The 24,252-nt window shown below is 42.0% G+C and overlaps 1 protein-coding gene across 1 annotated transcript in view; it reads right to left on the bottom strand.

Moving 5' to 3' along the window:
* The window catches only part of BRWD3 (bromodomain and WD repeat domain containing 3), a 103,451-nt gene that overhangs the window by 29,962 nt on the left and 49,237 nt on the right, over positions 1-24,252 (bottom strand). The window contains exons 18-33 of the mRNA XM_019536493.1: positions 23,385-23,555; positions 20,200-20,383; positions 19,363-19,456; positions 17,599-17,748; positions 15,881-15,957; positions 14,316-14,493; positions 12,457-12,573; positions 11,863-11,970; positions 10,623-10,747; positions 10,298-10,380; positions 8,437-8,548; positions 3,367-3,428; positions 3,107-3,262; positions 2,369-2,489; positions 1,483-1,608; positions 1,313-1,394 (exon numbers count right to left, since the gene is read on the bottom strand). Of these exons, the coding sequence (XP_019392038.1) occupies positions 1,313-1,394; positions 1,483-1,608; positions 2,369-2,489; positions 3,107-3,262; positions 3,367-3,428; positions 8,437-8,548; positions 10,298-10,380; positions 10,623-10,747; positions 11,863-11,970; positions 12,457-12,573; positions 14,316-14,493; positions 15,881-15,957; positions 17,599-17,748; positions 19,363-19,456; positions 20,200-20,383; positions 23,385-23,555 (1,946 nt within the window). The remainder of the gene's footprint in view (positions 1-1,312; positions 1,395-1,482; positions 1,609-2,368; positions 2,490-3,106; positions 3,263-3,366; positions 3,429-8,436; positions 8,549-10,297; positions 10,381-10,622; positions 10,748-11,862; positions 11,971-12,456; positions 12,574-14,315; positions 14,494-15,880; positions 15,958-17,598; positions 17,749-19,362; positions 19,457-20,199; positions 20,384-23,384; positions 23,556-24,252) is intronic.

The following is a 24,252-nucleotide window of genomic DNA, read 5'->3' as shown; positions in this document are numbered from 1 at the left end:
TGCAGCCACCCCAAATTTTGCACCTTGTCAAGCTGCAGCTCTGTCCTGCGCCTCTGCTTGACCCTGGCTGGGCAGCGCTTGCCCCTGCCCCCGCCCTCCCTCACCGCAGGGGGCACTGATCTCTCCCCACATCCCTCCCCTCCCCCTTCCCTGTCTAGCCCAACAGACTTACCAGCCACACAGCTATATCAGACATCAGATCGGTATTGGCCAATATGGTCCTTAAAAATGTGGTCTATTGGTATCCACTCCCAGAATCTCTATCTGTGCACCCCCTTTACCAGCTCCTGCTGCTGCCACCACTGCCATGGCAACACTACAAGTGCAGCAAGGGCCCAAAAGCCAGGGCTGCTATGAGGATGTTGGGCTATGTGCAGACAGGATAAGGCGCTGCGCAAGTGACACTCCATTCTGTCAGGCACCAGGCACCTTTGCAAAAGTGGCTTCTCCCCAATGGGTGCAGGAACTCGGCTGTGTGGGGCCCATCACTATGGAGGCAATGGCGTGCTCTGGGGCTCCAAACATGCACAGCACCATTATCTGCACAAGAGGCCGTCCCACCCGCCCAGGGTGGCAGCATGGAGGAGCCATGGGCAAGGGAGTGACATGCGTGAGGAAAAGGTGGTCACTACCTTCCTCATTGAGGGCCAGAGCAGGCAGGAGAGGGGGGCGGAGAGAGAGTGAGTGCATGTGTGTGTGAATCTGGCAAACAAAGCAAACAAAAAAAGGTTTATTTATGTCCGTAGTTTAAAATGCCTTGCCGTATTACTAAATGCAGGTTAATCGGATCATCATTGGTTGATATGGTTGGTTAATCATTGGCTATCAGCATTGGGCAAGAAAATCTTTATCCATGCACCCCTATACAATGGTCTTACAAACTGCACTTTTTAGAAAGGATAAAAAAGGGAAATAATTTTTAACCCTGAAGCAATTTTATCAGCTAGTCCAGGAAGTGGACAAAATCCATTATGGTGCCACTTTGAAGGTTGGGAAGACTGCAGATATGAACAAAGTAATATTACAAGTATTCATTTTATTCCCTCCTCTCCTTTCTCATTAGTATTTCCTGTCTCTATGAGAATAAAACTTCATGCAATCAGAGGAAATCCAATGACCAACCAGCTTCAAATAATGTTTTACTAAATAAGAAGAGTGTATTGCTCAACCCTTGCCATACCACTTCATATCATAAACAATCTTGCATCAAAAGCCAAAGTGATACTTAAAAATACCTACTAAACTCTTTACTCTTCCTTCCAGCCACTGAACAGAGTAAATTAAGTTCTGGTGATTATGTTACTGCTCTTACCTCCTCCTCTTCATCTGTACTGCTTAGGTCTTCAGCTTTCACTTTGTTATATATTTCCAATATATCAGTACAACTCTGATCCCTTTGGAGAAAGGAAAATTCAAAATTAACTTGAGAAATTTTTTTGAAACTCAGAAATATCAGACTATAAAGAAACAAAAAGTGCTTACCCAATAAAGCGTAATAAGACATCTGTTACTATTTTGGCTGCTTTAACTATAGGACTATCTGGCTCATTGAAAGTCCTAGCGTTGTGTTCAATGTATCGTACCTCCCACATCAATGCTGAGATTCTCCTGAAAAGGGAAATATTCTGTTAGCTTTCCTTCTGTGTCTATGAAACTTAGCTAGAAAAGAAAAAGCCCCTGTTAGCCTAGCTCCAGTAAAAGACAGGTTACCTCATATGGCAAGGCACTAGGCCTCCATTTAGTTGGCCCTTTGCTACCTAAAGGATCAGCCTGGTTGGCATAGAACATACAGTAGAAACAAGCACAGCAAAGGAATTACTAAGTGATCCCATTCCTGGAATGGAAAATTGATAAAGTTTTGTTCTCTCGGGGAAAGCACCAGGTGCTAGAAAAGGAAGCATTCCATGGCTACCCATACATAGATCATAAAAACTGAGATGCTACAGGTTTCAATACAATAATACTAAATCACTTGTGCTTGCTGTACAGAAGACAAAGAATCTGGCACAAAAGCAGAAGAGAGGTGTTAAAGTCAATCCACCCTCTCTCTCATATTTGCAGCAAGAGAGAACAGTACAAACTCTTAGCTGGAGGAAGCAGTCAAAATTCAGAAATCTACTTTTGGCTTCTGATCAAAAGAGAAAATTTGTTTATCAAGACTTACTCTTTAAAGATGCTGTACAGAGTGTTATTCTTATACTATCCACATGCTGAAGGGATTTACTACATTACAATAAAATACAGTATTCACTGGAGTCATCTGTTGGGTTGCAGCTCATGGAACTAAGCAGATCATTCCAATTTTAAAAAGGAATACATAACACAATGCATAGTAAACATAAAATTAGAAACCAATAATCAAACTGACCTATAAAATCTGTTTTCAAGTCTCTTCCTGATTGTGTTGAGGTCAGTTGGATAAGCAACTACAGTGCAATACATGGGATAGGCACTAAGATCCACTGGAACTGCAAAGGGGTTAGCAATTTCTAAAAACAAGAGAAAAAAAACCCTATAGATGAGGCTTCTTAGGTCATGACAGTTAGAACTGTGTTCCTTATAAAAAGGGAAATTCAACAATAATTAAAGACTGAAACAACAGAAAATCTGGTCAATGAACCATTCTGAATGCCTCTGGGATGAATATAATTTTCCCTGTAAGTTATATTTCAAAACACATTTTTTGTTAAAAACTGCATTTGAGCCCTCCATTCAAGTATCCAGCATTACTGCTGAAAAACAACATCTCACACAAACGAAGCAGCATAGGTGCCCACTATCAAAACTGTAGATCAGTTTCCTTCTGAGTTAATAGTATTTAAATAACAATTTAAAAAACTGAGATTAGCTTAACTATTTGCCTAAAAGAATTTTATTCATTAATCACTAGAATCTGCTCCCACTCAAGTTAATAAGGCATTATTACTAACTTTAAGGGGAGCACGATCAAGCACTAGAAACAGGTACATACCTTTGGAAGGTACCTTATAGAATAAGAAAAGCTATTTACAATTATTTTCTTAAGACATTTCTCCTCCTCAAAGAGCCATTTAGTGTCATACTGACTTTTGTGACACTGCCATAGTTTCTTTTCTGCCCAACATACCAAGGGAAAGCAGTTGACCAATCCCCCCAATAACTCGTTCACATTCTTCATCTCTGGAATGGGCTCCCCATTCTCCTTCTTGGGGTTTGTACAGCAGAGCTGTTAGTTCTTCTGGGGTCACAGGAACTCCAGCACCGATCTCTTCTGGATAAGCAGCTACATGAAACGTAAAGAGTTAAAAAGACAGTGAGCTACAAATGCCAAACTTCTAGAATCTGTACAGATACAGAAGTTGTAACTGAATTCAAAAGCATATTTACTTCCTTCTGGAATTGGTTCCATGTCCCAAGGACTCATCCTCTCTCTTTCATTATTGTCCCAGCTATTTAAATAAATAAAAAATATATTACATGCAGATACATACACTGGAATATATATTTTTCAAATCTCCTTGATTGTGACAAGATTAGCTGGATAAGAAACTACAGTGCAATACACGGGACAGGCACTAAGATTCATTGAAAGAGCAATGGGTTATACAATTTCTCTCAAGAAACCAGGAGTACAGCAGTAGCATGGCCTTTTCATAAATGTATAAGAGGTGGGCCTGGGTCATCAAACAGGGTCTTAGGTTCCCTAAAGCTTTGGGTAGTAAAAGTAAGGGTGTGTGTGTGGGTCCTACTGATCACATCTTTGTTGCCTCAGATTGTATAAAGTTAATAAAACCCAGTGTTTTGGAGATTTATTCTACGGCAAAGTAATTTCTAAACAAAAAATTGAGAACTGTTTTGTAAGCACTAACACAACTGAGAGATAGCTTCTTACTTTCAAAAGAGTTCTTGCATAAACAAATCAGAAAAAGTTAGAATATAAGAAGGCATAGCTCACTTTTGAAGGTCCCTTTAGTGCTTCCATGCCATTATGGCTAGTGTCACAAAAATGAAATAGAGAAACCTGAACAGCTGCACTACATAAGAAACTATGACTCTCTAAACAAGCAGCACATATTGAGTTATTCAGCAAGAGTAGAAAGGAAAAAAAAAAGTTTATTTTATTTATCTGTCAAAAAATCCTTTACAAGAAGTGATTATAGAAAGTATGCCGTCATGAAACAAAGCAAAATCCTGATTTATTTGACAACTGGCTAACAAAAAAAGAAATGTAGAAAGATATGCTTGTTTTTCAACAAGGCAAAAATGATCTGACAGGTGGCTCAAAACAACTATTATTTGAACTGGTATATTCAAAAATATATTTAGCAATGATCTAGAAATAAGGTAGATGAAGTGGGTAACTCAGTTGACTCTGTCACAGGGAAACTACAGAGACAAGACCCTGAGGGGCCAAAGGGGAATCCTGGGACCCAAAACACAACAGGGAAGGCGAGGGAAGGGAAAAAGAAATGGAGATTCCCTTACCTGCAGCTGACACCGCGGCAAGACCGGAAGAGACGGCGGGACCCGCGCAGCTGATTAGCTGCGTCTTTTTGAAACTGCAGCCAGCTGCGGAGAATTACAAGCAGAGCTGGCGCAGGACAATAAAAGGCAGTCCAAGGGAAGAAGAAGGGGGGAGAGCCAGAGCAGAGCCGCCAGCGGAGGTGCCCTTGGAACCCCGATCGGGGGCAAGGAGGATCCAGACGACTCTCCACAAGGCAAGAGGCTGCACCCAAGGCTGGCAGAGGGAGGATGCCAGCGGTGAGGTGGCGGATGCCCCTACTCACAGCAACGGAGCCAAGGGAAAAAATCCAAGGACTCCGGATGAAGCAGCTGACAGCAGAGATGGCCCCGAAGAGAGGCTGATGGAAGTAGACCCAGCAATCCAGGTGGGAACGGCACGGGTTTGGGAAGGCTCCCGGAGTCTACCCAGATGGGGAGCAGAGAGTCTAAGCAGCGGGAGGGGCTGCAGGAAACAAGTTCCTACCAGTTTGAGCTGCTCAGCGAGGGACAGAGTGGGGTTGAATTGGAGGGACCAGTAGTAGTCTCGTTCGGCACTCAGGAGGGATATCAGCCAGACAGAGGGGTGCCTTAGACAGGGTTAATAGGGAGAGGAATTCTCCAGGCCAGGGAGCCCATTTTGTTTGAAGCCAGGGATTTTTACTGGTAGTGTTTTTCTTAATTTTCATTGTTCTGTTTCCCACTTTTGGAGGGGTAGGAAGGAAGGCCGTAGAGGGTCTCATAAATCAGCTCGATTCGGGGTCAGGTTAGATCTTTATATCTGTATCAGAGTGCCCATTACATCAAGAGGCGAGGGTCAGGCCCGGAGACGTCAACAATTTGGCGAGGCTAGGTATCAGGGCGAGGTGTAGGGGCGGTTGGACCCTTGCAGAAGACTGTTGCCCCAAGATTCCTGACTCGGGATATGCCCTAGTAGTTGATCCCGCCACTGAAAGAACGAACAAATTCGTGGCAGGTGAGATTGGGGTGAAGGCTACCCCAGGGCAATACATCCAGGCTATACAACCTCAGGGATGGAGCGATTGGCAATTTTACACACCCAAAGCTGGGCAGCACGGGACCAGATGTTTGAAGCCCGCTGGGTGCAAAGTGGTGCATTGGCCAGGAACTTATCTGAAAAACCGGGCGAGGAAGAACAGTACACGATGCAACCTGTGGCCCTAAACCCTCCCGATATGTTGGGCCAGAATTTACAGATATTGACCCAGATAGTGGATGCCCAGCAACAAATGTTGGGCAACAACAAGAATGGCTGAGACATGGTCTTACATCATTTAAAATGCCCCGCATGACAAGCGAGGATGACCTGGAGGCCTATATAGAAGCTTTCAAGAGACATGCCATCTTAACAGGTCTGGATAAGGGGTATTGGGCTAGCCATTTGGGCACTTTGGTTGTAGGAAAGGCCCAGGCGGCCTATCGGGCGCTCTCCAGAGAAGAGGCCAGGGATTACGAGGCTGTGAAGGTAGCTATATTGTACTGATTGGAAATTAACCCCGAGTACCTTAGGCGCTTGTTTAGAGCTAAGAAGGGAGTGGAGGAAAAACACCCACAACTTTTATTACAACATCTGAGAGACACCTTTGGGAAATAGATAAATTTAGCGACCTGTGACCGGGAGATGTTAATAGACCAAAATCATCCTGGAGCAGTTTCTCAACAATCTGGAGGAGTGCATACAACGGTGGGTCCGACAACATTCCCCGATAAACTGCGAAGTGGCTTTGAAACTGGCAGACGCCTTTGCCGCCTCCGAAGGGTACTACCCTAAGGATAAGAGAGCAACAGCACCACCCCAACAGTCTCCAAAGACCAGGAATGACGGCGACCCCTACCCAAGGGGCAAAACCATGATATCATCTGCTTCCATTGTGGGAAAACGGGGCATTTTGCCAAAGAATGCCCTATGCAGGCAGGCAAGAGGTGGTGTCCGGATCCTTCGCCTCGGGGAGCAACAGGGGGTTACAAGGAGAGCTCGCATACGGAACCGATGGATTGCTGCTTCGGTAGTGGGGGAGAAAGTGCCATTTGGGACAGACCAACGGTACGCATTAAGGTTAATAACCGTCCACTTTGGGCCGTCCTCGACTCAGGGTGTGCCCAATCTCTGATCAGAGCCGACTTAGTAACAACCAGTTCGGGTCCCAAAGAAGCCCTGGTGAGAGTCTCCTGCCTACATGGGGAGGCACAATCCATTCCCCAGCAGTGGGTACGGATAAAGGTGATGGAGCATCAAGGGGAACTCCTAGTGGGTCTAGCCCCTCATTTGGCGTGTGATATGCTCCTGGGGTGGGATTGGGGCCCCTTATATGATACCCTGGAAAGGGTCCGTGATGTAGAGAGGAATTGCCGAGACTTGTGGAAGCCCAAAGGTTGGTGGGGGCGAGGAGGATCCAGACGACCCACCACGAGGCAAGAGGCTGCACCCAAGGCTGTCGGAGGCATACCCGACTCCGGATATGCCCTAGTAGTTGACCCCACCACTGAAAGAATGAACAAATTCGTGGCAGGCGAGATTGGAGTGAAGGCTACCCTGGACTACCCCGGGGCAATACATCCGGGCTATACAACCTCAGGGACAGAGCGACGAGCAATCTTACACACCCAAAGCCGGGCAGCATGGGACCAGATGTTTGAAGCCTGCTGGGTGCAGACTCAAAACTATTAAACTGAAAACGAAACAAAAAAACTGCAAGGAACTCTAGAATGATTCAACAGAACTGGATAAACGGGCAGCACAGTGAAATGAATTCAGTGTTGACAAATGCAAGGGGTAATGTACTTTGAGGGATAAATCTGAGCTATTAAAACACATGGCAGGTTTTTAAATTAGCTATAACTATTCACTTTAAAGGCAACACTGAACATAGCAATGGGTAGGAGAACTTCTACTGATTCTTTTAAATGTGCATTATTCTGTATCTTTAAAAATCGAGACTCATTTGCTGTATATGCAGTGAGCATTTAAAAAAAACAGGCAAACAAAATACTATGCACGAAACATGTACTGAACAATAATACTGAAAATACAGTCATGTCATATGAACTCCCTCACCTAGAACATTGAGTTAAATTCTGGTACCCCTTCTCAAGAAAGAGTAGAAATAAAAGGAGTCCAGAAACAGGCAAGGACAATGATCAGAAGCATGGAAAGACTTCCATTTCAGAAGCAATTGCAAAGAAGGGGATTCTTTAGAGAAGAGACTAATAAATATGGGATATGCCCACGAAAAAAAAAATGGATGAGCTACAGATAGAAGAGCTTGAGAAGAGTGAGGACATTCAGTTAAACTCAAAAAGCATTCTAGCTAAAAATGATAGAAAGAAAAACAAAAACCCTAAACCCACACAATTAAACTGTGGAACTCAAGTGCTCAGAAATAATTTGGGCCACAGCAGACTACAATCTAGGGGAGGTAGTTGGTGGGGGGTGGCAAAATTTGCCTTCAAATGAAAATATATTCAGTTACATTAGATGGTTTTAGTAAAATAAAATAAAAAACCTTTATGTTTCAAAGTCTGACATCCACTAGCAAGGACAGGGGAGAAAACTCCCCAGTGTATAAGGTTATTTCACAACTGACCACCAGAGGGGTTCTCCCAGGGTGCTGACCACTGCCAAAAACATGATGTGGGATTAAGCAGATCACTCGTCCAATTTAGTATGGCAATTCTCATGCATCAAAAACAAGGACCTCAGTGCAGTCTAGCACTAACTAATATCAAATTCCATTTAGAAAAATCTATTCCCTGCACTGCAATCCATCACACGATTAACGTTTGATAATTAGGTAGATAACAGAGGAAGATGGGCTGTTCCTTTATCTAAAGAAACAGAATTCTCTCCCCCTCCACCATATGTAATATAAGGATATATGTAAACATGCAGAAAAATAGACCCACGCTGATGTATACAACTACTACAAGAATCCTTACTGAACACAGTAGCACTGGAAGGAACTATCAGGATATTCTGCCTGGAAAGGCTGCTGACTCTCCACAGTTCCAAACCACCAAGCATCATCTATTATACTGCGAAACCTATCCCCTGCAACAAAAATGTGAAACTTAGCAATAGAGAATAGTACCAATGATAATCAACTTCTTATTAAAAAGTTAAAGTATATGTATAATTTACAAAAATATGCATCTCTAAGTAAAGTCACAGATTCTTATACCATAGTAGAGCACCTATAAACAGGAGCCAAAAACCCTATAGGGAACTTTACTTTTCTGGTGACTGACAGCAGATTCTTCCTAACATCATACCACAATCCAGCAGTAAATTCCTTTGCTCATCCTAGACTTATCAATTTTCTCTTCTGAAATTGCTCACTCCCTTGCACTACTGCCACTGGGTCATTCACCTTACCACTGAGTAGCTCAAGTACTTCCAACAGTCACAGAATCATAGAATCAATGAGTTGGAAGGGACCTAGACAGATCATCTAGTCCGAACACCTGCCATGGGCAGGAAGGAGCACTTGGGGATGATAGGGGTCATAAGATCCCAGCCAGGTACCTATCCAGTCTCTTCTTGAAGATTTCCAGGGAAAGTGAGAGCACCACCTCTCTGGGGAGCCTGTTCCAGGCTCTGGCCACCCTTACCATGAAGTAGTTCTTCCTAATATCTAACCTAAACCTACCCTCCCTCAGCTTGTGGCCATTGTTTCTGGTGACTCCAAGGGAGTCCCTGGTGAACAGACTTTCCCCAAGTCCCTGCTGGTGGTCCCTGATAAGGTTGTAGGCAGCCACAAGATCCCCCCTCAGTCTCCTCTTACAGAGACTGAAGAGATTCAGGTCCCTCAGCCTCTCCTCATAGGGCTGGCCACGGAGGCCCTCAACCATACTAGTGGCCTCCTCTGGACCCTCTCCAGGTTCTCCACGTCCTTCTTGACGTGTGGTGCCCAGAACTGGACACAGTACTCCAGCTGAGGCCTGACCAGCGCCGCATAGAGGGGGAGCAAGACTTCTCTGGACCTGTTAGCGATGCCCCTGTTGATGCATGACAAGGTGCAGTTGGCTCTGCCTATTGCTTCGTCGCATTAGCAACTCATATTCATCCTGGAGTCAATCCTGACTCCAAGATCCCTCTCTGCCTCTGTGCTGCTGAGAGGGTCAGCCCCTAACCTGTAACCACAATGCTGGTTCCCTCTCCCCCGGTGCAGCACCCTGCACTTGTCCTTGTTGAACCGCATCCTGTTCAGATCCGCCCACTTCTCCAACCTATCCAGGTCTGCCTGGATGCGGTCCCTGCCTGCCGGTGTAATACAGTGTAGTCACCACAATGCTACAAGGTTCAACATCTACCAGAGGCAAAATATAATTCAGTGCTTTTTGCATCATTCAATAGAGACCAACATGTCATCTTACCAGTGCACTGCTATAGATCGGTCTGGCTCTACAAAAGCTAGACCAATCTTCTGTCTAGGTATTTATATGGCTCCTATCAACGGAGCATCTAAATATTGTTGGTTATGGCATACACCTATTTATCAAGGTGAGTTGGCATTTTTAACTCATAACTGTGTAAGTGACAAAGTAGTATCTCATAAAGCTTTTCAAGAAGCAGTTAAAACTAAAAGATAAAAAAAAAGTACAATCATCCTGGACTATTTTACATTATAAGAAAACTGCCTGAAAGGGAAGCGATACATTTAAAAACTAAACAACCAGTAACAAGTACTTTTTTCTCATTAAATGTGGACAAACAGAATGCATTTTGAGATTGAATTATGTCATGTCAAATACTGGATGCAGCTCAAGCAACACATGGAGGAAACAAAACAATACTTACCAATCCGCCAGTTCCTTTCTTTGGCTTCATTGTAAAATTGATGCAGCACAAGGAAGTCAATAACATCTGGCATATCGTGGTACCTATTTCAAAATAGGCATATATATTACTCCTAAATGAAATGCTATTTGCACTGGACATGGTTGTAATATGACTATGTAGGCAAACTTTTTAGTTTTAAAGATACTATTTCAAGTTCTCTGCAGCAATGATGAGTCTGTACACGATGAAGTCTATTGCAAAATTAGAAAAGAATGCATGTCTAGACTATCTGTAAGAACATTCTGCTTTTTTCGGGAAATACTTTAGCCAGTCAGTTACTCACTTAATGGAAAAAGATTCTCCAGTCATTTTTCCTGTCATTGGATCTAGAAATGCAAGCTTCAAGCAGCAGAGCGTTGGAGGCCCAATTTCATATTTAATTCCTACAGTCTTCACAAATTCTTGTTCCTAATTCAACACAGAGTAAGGCAAGATTTTTCTTATTTTATAAAAAATAATCTTATAAATTAACAAGATTTTACTGTTGCTAGAATCAGTAAGTACTTCTAATTGTAACAGGATTTTATTTCCTAGAAAGAGAAAGATAGATCCTTCAAAATTGTGGATATGGCTACATATCAGATTCATTTTTCCATTTTTCTTTGTCTTTGGATAAAAATGTATAGAAAAACAGCAATAAAATGAGACAATGCCATGGATTAAGAACTGTGCTGCAGTTAATGCAACAATTTATGGCAAAGTGCAAGGACAGGAAAAAAAAGAAAAAAAAACAATCACTACAAAAACCAGTAAAACTACACAACTCCAGTAACTGAATCATTGTTAGATAACATAATTTTATATTATACAATAGTTGTAGAAAAACAACAGATTGCAAAAACTTATAAAAACTAGCTTTACCTGTGTAAGCAGCTCTATTGCTTTTGTGGGACAGTGTATAAGTTTTAAAGTATCTGCAAAACTGGATGTTTATTTGTTACTATCCGGTTTTGAAACTAGTGACTAATAGCTCAGTTCCTTGTAAGAACTGACATGTTCTTAAGCACAGTTAGTTCAATAGGACTGAATTCAAGACAAGGGGTAAAAACAGCTATCCCATCCCAGTCTGATTGTCTTAGGCTTTGACCTACATCAAACAATTCATTGTCCCATCACCTACATATGCAGCTTGAATGGCAGTTAATTTGTATTAGCTGGGATTGACCCTGGAAAAAGTGTTCTCTCAGATGCTTTACAGGTACTTACAGTGGGACACTGAGCCTGTACATCTGTAATATCATTAGCTTTGTGCAGAGAAATCAATCTGTTTTTACCTACTGTAACATTTCAAATTAGCAACATCCACTTCCGTTAGGAAAGAATACCACACTAGTGAACTTCTTTCAACTTCCTTCTAAGTTCCTACTGTCAGTCACTTAATTGTTAGTATCTTTTATAAACAAGGAAGTCTTTACAACTTTAACATTTGCTAATGAACATTTAAAACATTTTTCTCTCTCATTGCTTTTAATTTTTAAACTGTCTTTTAATGTGACAGTAATTTACAGATTTGGTTAACTTACCCTGAGTTCCATTTTGTTCCATGGTTGCTTTTGCATGTTAATACTGTAGATTTTGGCCTTCCTTACTGCACGCACATAAGCTTCATGGCCTTGCCTAAAGTATATGATCTTAAAAGAAAAAATAATGTATTGCATGCTGATCTTGGAGTTAATTCCTATTATAAAAATCTCCATAAACATTTCAAATATCATCCCTTTTAAACTCCACAGGATAGTTCCAAAGATGTTAAAAATCAGGAAGAGGAGTGTTTTTCAATAATACAAGCTCTATTTAGGCATCCAAGAAAGTGACAGACATGGACTTTTGAAATTGGAAACATAAGGGGAAATATGTGCACACATACAGATAGATGTATACAGGTGGGGAGAGGGGGAAGAACGATTTCTTTTTCCCTTGAGATCCATAATGTTAACAGGCTATCTATGTGTGTAGAAAAAGAAGCACTAGCAGTAGTGTATTCATTTTCTGCAAAAACAGAACATGGGCTATTTTGAACATGGTTCACTATAACCATCTCCCTGATTTAATGGTTTTATTTTGCAACAATTTAAAATCTGACATAACTAGGAATACAAAGGATGCTACAACAATACCTCATCTCCCATCTGTGGGACAAAGGGTGATCGACGAGGTATGGTATCCAAAATCCACTGGGGGGCAAGCCACTCTTCACTGGGTTCACCTTCCATCGAGAGTAATCCACTTGGTTTCTTAAATTACATTAAATTTAGAACAGAAGGGTTACGTATGAGCATAATATGAGTTACTGCTTACAAAGGAGAATTAATTAAATATTAAGACCAGAGAAAATGCTGAAATAACTTATTTCATGTTTTAAAGGTTGATATCTTTGTTTCTCACTAACCAGTATAACGGCAGCCTAAGGAAGAAACTCAATTTTTGAATATGCATATAAAAACTTAAAAACATGTTAAGCATCTGCTTTGAAAAAAGAAAACCCTTGAAGGTAAAGGTAAAAATAGGGGACTTATATAACTGTTTTACAGCCACTTCTTTGTTTGCCAGAAAAAGTCTAAGTGGATGCTAATCACCTACTTCTTTTCTACCGCTTCACTCAAAGATTTATGTAAAACTATCCTTAAAATGGCAATCTAGAAAATCCTCAGTTTAGAGCAATTTTTGTCCTCTATCAACTATATCAAGTCATCATTCCTACCTCCTATCCAAATCCTTGGGCTGACTGGGAAATGAACTGGCCCCCAGTACAAATTAAAACAGATTAAGGAGTACTCTATCTTAACTCTAGTTGGTAATGGCTCCAAGGAACATTGAACTAGTAAAGACTACTGAGCACAAGTTCCTGCCCTGCTCGCTTCATTCTTCAAAATACTTCCTGTACTAACCAAGGAATTTTTCAGACAAAAAAACTATCACATGGCCCAGCTATTTAGAAAGGTGTCAGATCTGGTTCATAGAAAGTAAATATCATGTTCCCTCTCATTAAGCCCTTTGAAAAGAAATGACTCTGCAACATCCTAATTCATAAGAACACAGATGTATCAAAACTAGCATATCTATTTTACAGGCCTTGTACAGATGTTCATTTCTACCGGTAAGAAATTCTTACCTGTAGAAAAATAGACCAAGAGCTGGAATGCACACGCATTCCAGCTCAGCTCCACGGCTGGACAGCTTCATAGGCAAGCTCTCCAGCCAGGGAGCACTGGAGGGTTGTTCCCTGGGCCACCCTGCCCTTAGGGAAGCCCATTACATTGACAGCCTATTTTTTCCTCTGCCTGGGAAGAGGGCAGGCTTTCAAGTGGTAGTTGGCAGCTGGTGGGAAGTGTGGAACAGCATAGGACAAAGGTGGGGACATTCTGCCACAGCAAGGAGTGTTCATGCTGGAGAAAAATGCACCCCTCTGATGCCAATCAGCTAATTGGCAGAAAAGTGCTTAATTTTTCAGAACGGGGACCCCACGGGGACAGCTGATTCCTAAGTAGGTTACCAGGGAACCAGTATTCTCTCTCCCCACCCCTCTTCTTTGGAGGGAAAGCAGAGAACTCTGGGGTATCAGGTATTCTCCTCACCCAAGAGAAATGTGCAGGCTTTCAATTTAGATTGGGAGAAGGAAACTACTCCTCACAGGTACAATATCTAACTTTTTGCAGAAAAGTCAGTTCTCTTCCATAAGAAATGTCTTAAAGGTTTGTACAGCTCTCTGTCTGTGCTGAGAAAGAGGCTTCTCTCCCACGACATATGTAACGCTTACACATGGCCACAATAGCTTAAGAAAACTAAATGCTCAAAATCTTACTCTGCTTTCTAATAAATTATGATTATTGTGTTATCTCCCAGGCATCTTTCTTTTGTATACTTGTTACTGGAATTTACTTTGAAAACATAACCATTTTATGAAATATTTAAACCCACAGAGCCAGAAAGATCAACATGCGAGGAAGAGGGGAGAGGAAAGAAAGGGCTTATTTACCTTTTTTCTAGGCTGTTTGGGTTTCCTCCTTTTCTCTTCCACTCCTTTAGACTCCTTGATATTTTCATCATCAGAGCTGCTACAAATTTTGCGAGCTGCCTGTCTGGTTTGTCTTTTTGGAGGCTGAAGATTAATTCCAGCATCTGCTGTCCAGTCAGAATATTCACTTGACGAATCACTGCAAATAAGAAAAAGTAAATAACTGAAGAAAGGGATGCAGAAAACACAAAGTCCAATGCACATACAACCTTGTATTTCGCATATCACTAAGGCCCAATATTGTAACTTGCTCCTTGCAGAGAAATTCCTTTGACCATATAAAGCAGGTTTTGCAGGATCAGAGGAGTATGGATATGGAGGAGTATCTTGGGGCCAAAAAGGTTATGAACCACTAATTCAGCTGATCCAGGATATCATCTTGCCATGCCTTGCTGTTTCCACTGCTAGCCCCAGTTTGTACAGGAGAGGGCAAGGGCAGCCCCAGCTGCCAAGGATGTTCCTGCAGGGTCTTACATGCCAGTGACCATCCGGATCCTCAGCCACTCTTTCCACGTCTGCCCTCCTGTCTGCAGCAGAGCATACTACTGGGAGTGTGGGGGTAGCCACCACAAGGGCTGCTGGAGGGTGTGGGAAGGTGAACAGCAGGAGCAGCAATCCCCAGAGCTGCAACTGCAAGTACTGTTGAGTAGCTGGGGCAGGTGTAGGCCAGGGTGCAAGACAGGGGTAGGAGAGCATTTGTCTTCTCCCAGGTGGGCCAGCCAGTGAGAGACTGTAGCAGGTTCAAGGAATACTGCAGTTGAGAATCACTGACCTAAATGGTGCACAGTTTAAAGCTGGGGCTTCAAATCATCCAGCTCTAGGGGCCTGGTCTGTGTGCCCAATTAGACCCACAAACTGCCCTACCCATTTGGGCTGGACTGGCCCGAGCCAGCATGCAGGGCCACTGTTCTACTCCGTGGAAAGATGCATTTTATTCTTGGGTTCACCTAGTGACAGAATATGCTCTTATCATATTTCTCACACATAATGTGCACTCCAATTTTCAGCAGTTCTTTTTTGGAAAAGGGGGATATGTTGTGTGCAAGAAAACATGGTATTTCAAAATACTTCCTAATCTTCCTAATCCAAAGAAAAACTGTATACAAGATGCCAGAGGGAGGGGTGTAAATCTCCAGAGAAAAAAGAAAAAGCAAGCTTACAGGTTTTTCATGCTATCTTACAAAGACACATGCCCTTGTAAACAGATTGACTACACATGGTCAGTTCACTACTATATTTCCTGGTCAAAGATGCACAAACAAATATTATATCCACTGATGTACTTGTAGACTTCACTGCTTAGCCATGTGGAGTATTTAAGACTCTGACATAAGGTATGATTCACCACCTTATTGCTTTGAAAGGGGGAGAAATGTGGACATGTTAGAGTGCAGTAAGAGATGAATGAACCTTATTTCTCAACTGTAGTTATACTTCCAGCAATATCAGCCGTGATGTTAAAGCCTTCAAAAGACTACATAATCACAAACAATAAAGAAGAAATATTATAAGGATCATAAAACTACCTGGAACTGCTTTCACTTTGCCACGTAGCCACAGGATCATCCAAGGAGGCATCACTTGTACCAACTGTCTCATCTTCCTGTATTAAAGATAGAAGAGTATTTAGCTTTTCATACTGCAGCAGTAAATACTGTTTAGCAATCACCCAGAAACTTGAGTATTGAAGAAATAAGTGGTCTCTTCAGACTGACTTTGAAGCCACACAATTTGTCTCACCCTCACAGAACTTCTACTAGTAGCTGGAGTTGTTAAGGACATGTGATTTCACTTATATTAGAGGCATTTAAAAAATCCTGTAACATTCCCTCTACATTTTTTCAAAAGCTGACCCAAAATCCAGAGAGAGAAACCTGACAAGACTAGAATAAGTCCATGCAAATATGACAACATAATATATCCAGAGATCTTTGTTTTCTTTTAATAGTCATTTTCCCCCCTCATTTTTACTTACTGCAAGAGACTAGGCTAAGCAGAAGCAAATTAGACCAATTTTTGGGTGATACACACGAGCTGTAATGGGTCATGTTACTAAACGAGACTTATGACATACCAAGCAAGCAGTTCCTACAACAAATATATGTATACACAATGGCACAAGGAAGGATTTCAGAAGTTAGAACAGAAAAATAATAAGGCTTTTAAAGCATAATGCAATTGTATGCCTCTCTCATACTTGAAATATCTTGCTATTATTATGTAGTTTGACTACATAATTCATGTAAAACTAATGCTTTTTTCTGATCTCAGAGTTATAATTGCTATGGTATGACTTTTTAAGGATCATTTTAGCAATAACTCAGAGGTGGAGAAAGTAGTGAGCCTACAGAGTTTGCACAACAGGATTCAAGGCACCTATACATGTGCCAGATGTCTGCTCTCACATGCGCTGGTTAGCACATGGTAGAACAGACTATGAACTGAGTCTGCTGGAGTGTGCTAATTAGCAGCCTCCACGTCACAAGAGCTTTAGTTTAGCTGCCGTTTTGAAGCTTGGGGACACTGAATACACGTGGAGCTGCAGGCGCTTTAATTAGAGCAGCTCTCAGAGCTGCTCTAATTAAAGCGTCTCTCCCCTCCTGTCCCCCTCCTCTGTCCACCCCTGCAGAGCATGTGTAAAGTTGGCATAAGTGTTCAGCTCTTCTTTACTTTTTATTTTTAATTTTTCTCTCTCTTAAGAAGAGGAGGATGTTATTTCATCTGGGATACCTTAAATCCTTCTCTTGCCAATATCAGCCTATTACTCCAAATCACAGTACCTTTGAAAGTTGCTGAACAGATGTTAATAACTAGCATGGGTTCACATACATCCCCAATACATGTGCAATATGAAAACCTTCAGTTCTGTGAGATCCCAGGAAGACAAATATAACAAAACAGAAGTAGCATTCAGGCCAGGTACATTAAACTACAAACACTTCACAATTTTTTAGCGAGTGTCATCCAAGAAACAATCTGTTTTAAATTAGATTTGATTTTTTTTTATTTTTATATTTCTACCATCTTCAGAACTGTACTGGCACTGAAATAAATGGTTCATCTCCTTCCCAGACCAACTTGTTAAAATAATGGCACAAGTCCTATAGACCACATGAATTCAATGATTTTTCATAAAGGGAAAAACCTGAGTCTTAATGGTAATATTGTTTTGAGAACATCTGTTGTTAGACCACACTATCGATGAACAAGAAACTTCTTGAAAGAATCACTGGGGATTTCAGACCTCAGAGGAGCTTTCCGAGTCTTCCTGCACACGTGCATTCTGGCTTGCTCCTTGCTGATTGTGTTCTATGGTGGAACGTGTTTGGTAGGCATGCTGGCGTTTGCGTTGGTTTCTTCTCAGGGATCGTCCACTGCCAGGCTGATAATCATTCTTGTATACAGGGAAAAATTATTAGATATTTTAGTAGTTAAACATGTAGCTCAAAAGAACATCTTATTAAAAAGGATTGTACATGTCTGACTTGCAGAAAAACTGGAATTAAGCCATTCTTAATTTACTCTGCTATTGGAACATTTAGCAGGAGGGAAAGGACGGAAGAAATTCTCTCTTGTTTTAAAGAAGCTATTTTACCCTGAAAATTAATCACGTAAAAATACCATCTTCTTGCCAAACTTCTGTTCCCTCTGATATGCCAGAGAATTTCACCATTCTGAGAACTGTGCAGTTCCCTCAGTACTCTTATAGAACCCCTTAATTTTACATGTAAAAGTACCACAAATGAAAATGTGTTCATGCATGCCAAATGCAATTTGTATGAAGCATATTTTCACCCAGTCTCCCAGTTTCTACACTTTACGGTACCAGTTCAGACACTGTGTCCTGGCATAAAAGCACATTCTGAATATTTCCTTACTAAAATGTTCATTGCTTTATTATGAACTTGAAGTTATTCTAAAACTCTAATCCACAGAAGAGCCATAGACAGACTGCTTTTCACTCATGGAGAGCCACTCTAAAGAAAATTAGGTTCTCTGTAGGTGCAGGAATCCATTCACATGTTGTGGCACCAAGATTTTGGTTAGCAAAGGTATTTTCAGTTTTTTAATTTGCTCACTTAAAGCACATCCACCCTCCCACCACAAAGGATGTTTTATAGAGTTACTAACAAATTATACTGCAACATGTACCAAATTAAGAATGGAATAACAATTAGCAAAATTGGAGCTCTTAAGTACCATAAACTCTATTATTTTTAAGGCCCTCTTTACACACTATGTGTATTACACAATTACCTGATTAACTGCACAATTACTTTAGACTGGATACCTGCAAATTAACTATGGCATCTTAAAAATGTCCAACCAGTTATAAAATTATTGCTGGAAAATGTGTAACACTTTTATCAACAATTTCTATCCAGCTTTAGTTGGCACATGCAGCCAGTGCCACCTTGGCTAGGAGCCCCATCAGGTGACTGAAGCTGCAGCTGCAGGGGACCCATATGCACTCACAAGCCTGGAAGCTCTCAGTTGACGCTGGCTGCCAGGCAGAAAGCACATACCCCCACAGCTGGGAGCCCCATCAGCTGACAAGGTTCCCAGCCATGGGGGTGCTCCACGTTTCCAGTAGCTGGGAGACTGAAGCTGTTATGTTCACCCAGCTCCCAGTCTGGGGCACCCCCTTGCCTGGGAGATCACATCAGCTGCAGTCTCCCAGCCACAGGAGTGCATATGGCACCCCTGTGACTGGGAGCCCTGTCAGCTGACAGATTTCCCAGCCATAGGAACTTGCTTCTTGCCAGCGCAAGGGGAGCCCAGGATCAGGCACCAGCAGTAATGTGTGATGGGACCCAATTCATGATCCTACAATCATAGCTCCTGCCATGCCACACCAATTGTGTGGATCATGCATGAGATCCCATCGTGCCTTTACCTTCATGTGTAGAGGGGCCCTAGCACATCTAGCAAAATTGCCTTGGGATTCTGTCTAGTGCTAAACCTGGTCTCTATGCTTATGTTTCCGCTTCTAGAGAAATCTGCATACCCTTTGTGAGGTGTGAGATGGCTTTCTCTTCTTTTCAACACTGTACAGACCAATTTCTATTTCACCTTTGGCAGCTCGGCATTCTTCCTGAACCCTAAGTGCACACGGGAAACAAACATTAATTTTATTTGCACCAAACAGATTGACAGTCTAGTTACTGCATGTTAGAATGCTTTTTGCATACTTGCCAAATACGTCTACATCCTACTAATGGTACTCAGATACCACTTCTATTTTTTATTAGTGAAAAACCTTGTCTGGCATCATTTTCTCTCTAAAGAAGGGCAAGCTGGATAATCAACTATGCTTTGTTAATGGAATTGAGAAATTATGATAAAAATAAAATATGTTTTGTGGAGGGGAGGGAGAATACCTGCCTGACTCCCCACAAAATGTTAGAGCCTTTCAGGAAAAGGAAAAAATCTAAATACAACTGACTACAATATGGGAAAAGAGAGAGATCTGAACTGGCATGGGAGAATTTAATTATTCTTGCAAAACAGAATGTAATCCTAATCTTAATATCTGAAAAACCTGAGAAACCAATTCCTAAAAAATGTAAATAATTGCAGTAATCACCTAAATGCCACAGGATTTATTTTTCTTTTCCCAAGAATGCTGGGCAATACAGGTACCATTAGCATTAACCCTATAATCTTAACTGGATGATAAAGAGGTACTGTTTATTAGTTTCACTGTGATGTTTGTATAGTTGATTCCAAATGAATAGCAGCTAACAGATGCATACAGAACAAAGAAAAAATAAATGGCGTGTTCTCATGCCTGTACTGCAAAGTTGATTCCCACTGAAATTCAGCACTTTTGGCTTTATTTTACCTGCTAGCCCCTGGAGGCAGCTCATTCACCACCACTCTTCTGCTCCACGCCATGAGATCTCTCTCTGTGGCCATCTGACTTCGAGGAGCATTATGATGCATTTGCCGGACTCCCTCAATCTGACCACTCCGTCTGAGACCAACATTTGGTGGAGATGCTACATCCAAACTAGGACTTCTAAGAGCTAAAACGGAAAAATAAACAGTTTCCCTCTATTTCTATAACTATTTAAATAAAACCTAGGACTCAAAATTCACAGCTGGGCAGAATGTTTCCTCTCAGCCCTCTGCAAAGGGCACAACCATCATTGAATTATCCCAGGAATGAGCAGTCAGTTTTTTCAATCAATTACTGATGAACTGAAAGTGAACACCAGACTAGAAATGGCCTCTTACAATGGAATCCCACCCTCTACTATCACAGGCAACAAAATCACATAGGATTATTTCCTTAAAAAAGAAAAAAAACAAAACAGCCACATTTTTCCATTAGGTGAGAAATGTTTTTGTCCTGATATGGGCATCACTGGGGGTGGGCTCTAAGAACACCTATTTATTAAGTCTGTGCAAAGCTGATTCGATTTGGTGGAGATTCAGCAGCCGAATCTCCAAATCTAAATCAAATCATGAGACCCTTTAATCTCTCCGAATCGGTTCAGAACTCTCTGAATTAATTCGGAGAGATTTGATGATTCAGATGTAAACACAGCTTTATACGTTTTTTCTATGTACCTCAAGGTACCAGGAGGCTCGTGATCTCTGAGATGGTGGGGCAGATGGAGTGTCCCACAAGAGCATGGGGGTGTCCCCACCTCACTCAGTGGGGGACCCCCCCTCTGTCCCCTGGCTCAGTGACTAGTGCCTCCTGGGTCTGGGGATACCTGGGGTCCCCCTACAGCCACTCACCAAGCTGAAAGAGTACAGAGTGGGGTCCCCCGTGTGCTCAGCCGTGGACCCAGAAGTGGACCAGAAGTACTTCTACCTTAATGTCAACATAACAGTATATAAGTAGATAATATCCATGGAATTGTGACAGACTAACCGTTTCTTTCTATAGCTAAATGCCAAGGTTGAGTATCAGTGTTTTATAAATAAATGTAGCTACTGCCAAGTGTGGGACAGATGGGGGCAATGGGGATCATTGCCTCATCCCCACCTGGCACCTGCATGGCAGCTATTATACTGTGCAGATGCAGCATGGCTTGGCAGGGCATCATGCACTGTCCGGGAGCAGGGGCGGCTCCACAGTCAGCTGAAGGGAGCCTGGCACAACTCAGCCCCAGAGCCCCCAGCTCCCAGGCAGCATGCAGCGCCCTGCTGAGCTGCACTGCCCCCGTGCCATGGGGCAGCTTTCACACGGGTGCCAAGCACGGAAAAGGCAATCCCCACTGCCCCCCACTGCTCAGCACTGCCCGGGGTGGGGGGGGCTCTGCCACAAGCGCCCAGAGGCCCCAATCACCACTCCTGCAGTCAGTGAGTATGGGGCTTTTTTTTATTTTATTTTATTTTTTTTTTTAAGTGCCAGGACTAGGCTGGGGTCGGGCAGGGGATGGAGCCAGGCAGGGCAGCCATGAGGTCTTCTCCCATGGCTCCCCTCACTCAGGGAGAGGCAGGCACAGCCAGAGGAGCTAAGGGAAGACCTGCAGCTGTCCAGCTGTGCCTGCCTCTCCCCAGCTGATCCAAATCACCAAATCTCTGAATCAGCACTGAATCTTCCGAAGCTGATTCAGCTGATTCGATTCAGGATGGTGATCCGAATCTCCGAATCGAATCCATGTCCTCCAAATCGGCCAAATTCGAACCGTAATACTTCCCTATTCACACAGGCCTATTCACAACGGACTAAGGTTTTTTTTCTTCTTTAAGTAAAGCTTGCACTCAGCAAATTTGAAATGCCACAAGGACCAGTGAGCATTAGGCTGAGTCCAATATCTAGGTCTTTAGGTTTGGCACCACTGATTTAGATTGAAGTGAAATGAGGTGTTTTTTTCTTTCACCACTTTTTTTCCTATTGCTTCATCACTGTTGAGGAAAGAGAGGATCCAAATGCATCAATCAGAACTAACCTGTGTCAACAAGAGATTGATTACTTGTATTTAAATTATCAGTAATTTACCTAAAAAGAACTCATTAACAAATGTAAACTTCTTAAGAGCTTCTGATATGAATAAAGTGAGTTGTGATTGGCTGGCTTACACAACTCCCACATTTGCAGTTACATTATAGTAACTGCAGACAAGTAAACTGCTTTGTGATCAGCTGCCCGTTTCATACGGTGGATCAGAAGTCAAGTCAATAGAACAAGTATACTGCGCCAAAGGAATAATCTTGAGCTTTTGTTGTAGGGTGGGGAGGGGGGAAGACTAGGGCAAAGCAGCCACACATTAATTCATAAAACGCTGATGCTCAACCTTGGTATTTACTGTAGAAAGAAACCATTAGTCTGTCACAATTCCACTGATATTATCTACTTATACACTGTTATGTTGACATTAAGGTAAAAAGCACCATCTCTCTTCAGTGAACAAATGACATTTAGGCAATAATAGGATTTTTTAAACATTTTTAGAAAGCATTTTCAACGGCATTAATTATAGTCTAATAATCTTAAGTGTTCAGATGATGTCCAGCTGGACCATCAAGTGTCAACAGTTGCTTCTCATACTTTTAATTCTTCAACTCAGTTACTAACTGAATGCTAAAGTCTTTGAAATAGGTTATTAACACTGGGAAGAGAAAGCAGAATATAGCAAACTCAAGACAAGCCCACCACATGTGCGAGTAGTAGAGCAGAACCTAGATTATTTATAACCTTCAGCGAAAGTGAAGGTTTCATGAAATATCTGGGGTTATGCGAGGCCCACACTAAAATAAGTGAGAGGATGCAATAGCAGCACAGGACCACTAAGGTGCTTAGGCTGCCTGCCATGGCTTTCAATATAAAGGACCATGCACTGCATCCTATCCACTGCAAAAAAGACAGCTGCTATGCTCCCACTGAGTGGAAAACCACTGCCTTTTGAAGCAGAAGCTGTAGCTGACAGTTGAGTGGCTGGTCCTTAATTGGTCAACCTGTTATGAATTACAAATACCGCTACACAGGTTCTACAGTATAGCACAACAGCCTCAACAGTTTAAAATGTCTGCTAGAAATACGACTGGTCAAGACAAATGAGAAGTACTTACCACCATTAACAGAGTGGGATCTATTAAGCGGAGGATTTGGGACAGTTTCGCCTTCGTTAATTAGTCTCAGATCTTGTTCTCTCTGCAGTTCTCTAATCATTCCATCAAGAATACTTTCATCCTGGTCATTGGTTTGCTGTCCAATCACCTGTTCAACTACTTCCCCGTCACCTTGGTAAGAAAAAAAGCAAGCAAACGATTAAATTCAATTTCATTAACAACCTAAGACTATCTAATTCAGTCCTGTAATAAGGTGGTCTTTCTGCTCTGCATTCCATAAGATCAGCAGGTTTTCCTCCCGCTTTCATTTAAGCAGCAGCAACAGAGGGTAAAAGAAACACAGTTACACATATGCACACAATTCAGCATAACTATATAGTCACACTGGCCCTTGTGGTGTTTCCCTGACCACTGACTAATTACTTATTAAAAACCAATTTTAACAATGTAGTAAACTGCAGCCTGAATTGAACCAAAAGGTATCTTGGCTCCTTTGAATATTTCTACACTAGGTGGTACGAAGATGCCACGAATCAAAATTGTATGAGAACACATAACAGAAACAAGGAAGACATATTGTTCGACTATCATCTAGTTCTTAAGTTACAATGTCATTTGGGTAGGAACATTTCTCTCGTCATTTTCTTTCTGTATTCTTTAAAATAAAAAAAACTGGTCTTAACTGGAAGACAGAAACCTGAAAACAAGCATCTCTGGAATGAAAAAAAATGTGTTTCAGTCTATAACTTATGGAATTGTAAATATTGGGCACATCTACACAAGATGTGCTAATACGCTTTAGCTTCATTTAATGCACATTAAGGGTGTGCACCTATACGTGCACACCCTTAATGCACATTAAAAGTGG

Source organism: Crocodylus porosus, unplaced genomic scaffold, assembly GCF_001723895.1.
Source record: "Crocodylus porosus isolate Cpor-Errol unplaced genomic scaffold, CroPor_comp1, whole genome shotgun sequence".
NCBI lineage: Eukaryota > Metazoa > Chordata > Crocodylia > Crocodylidae > Crocodylus > Crocodylus porosus.
Note: the sequence above shows the minus strand (reverse complement) of the source record. Positions and strands in the feature narration are given on the sequence as shown.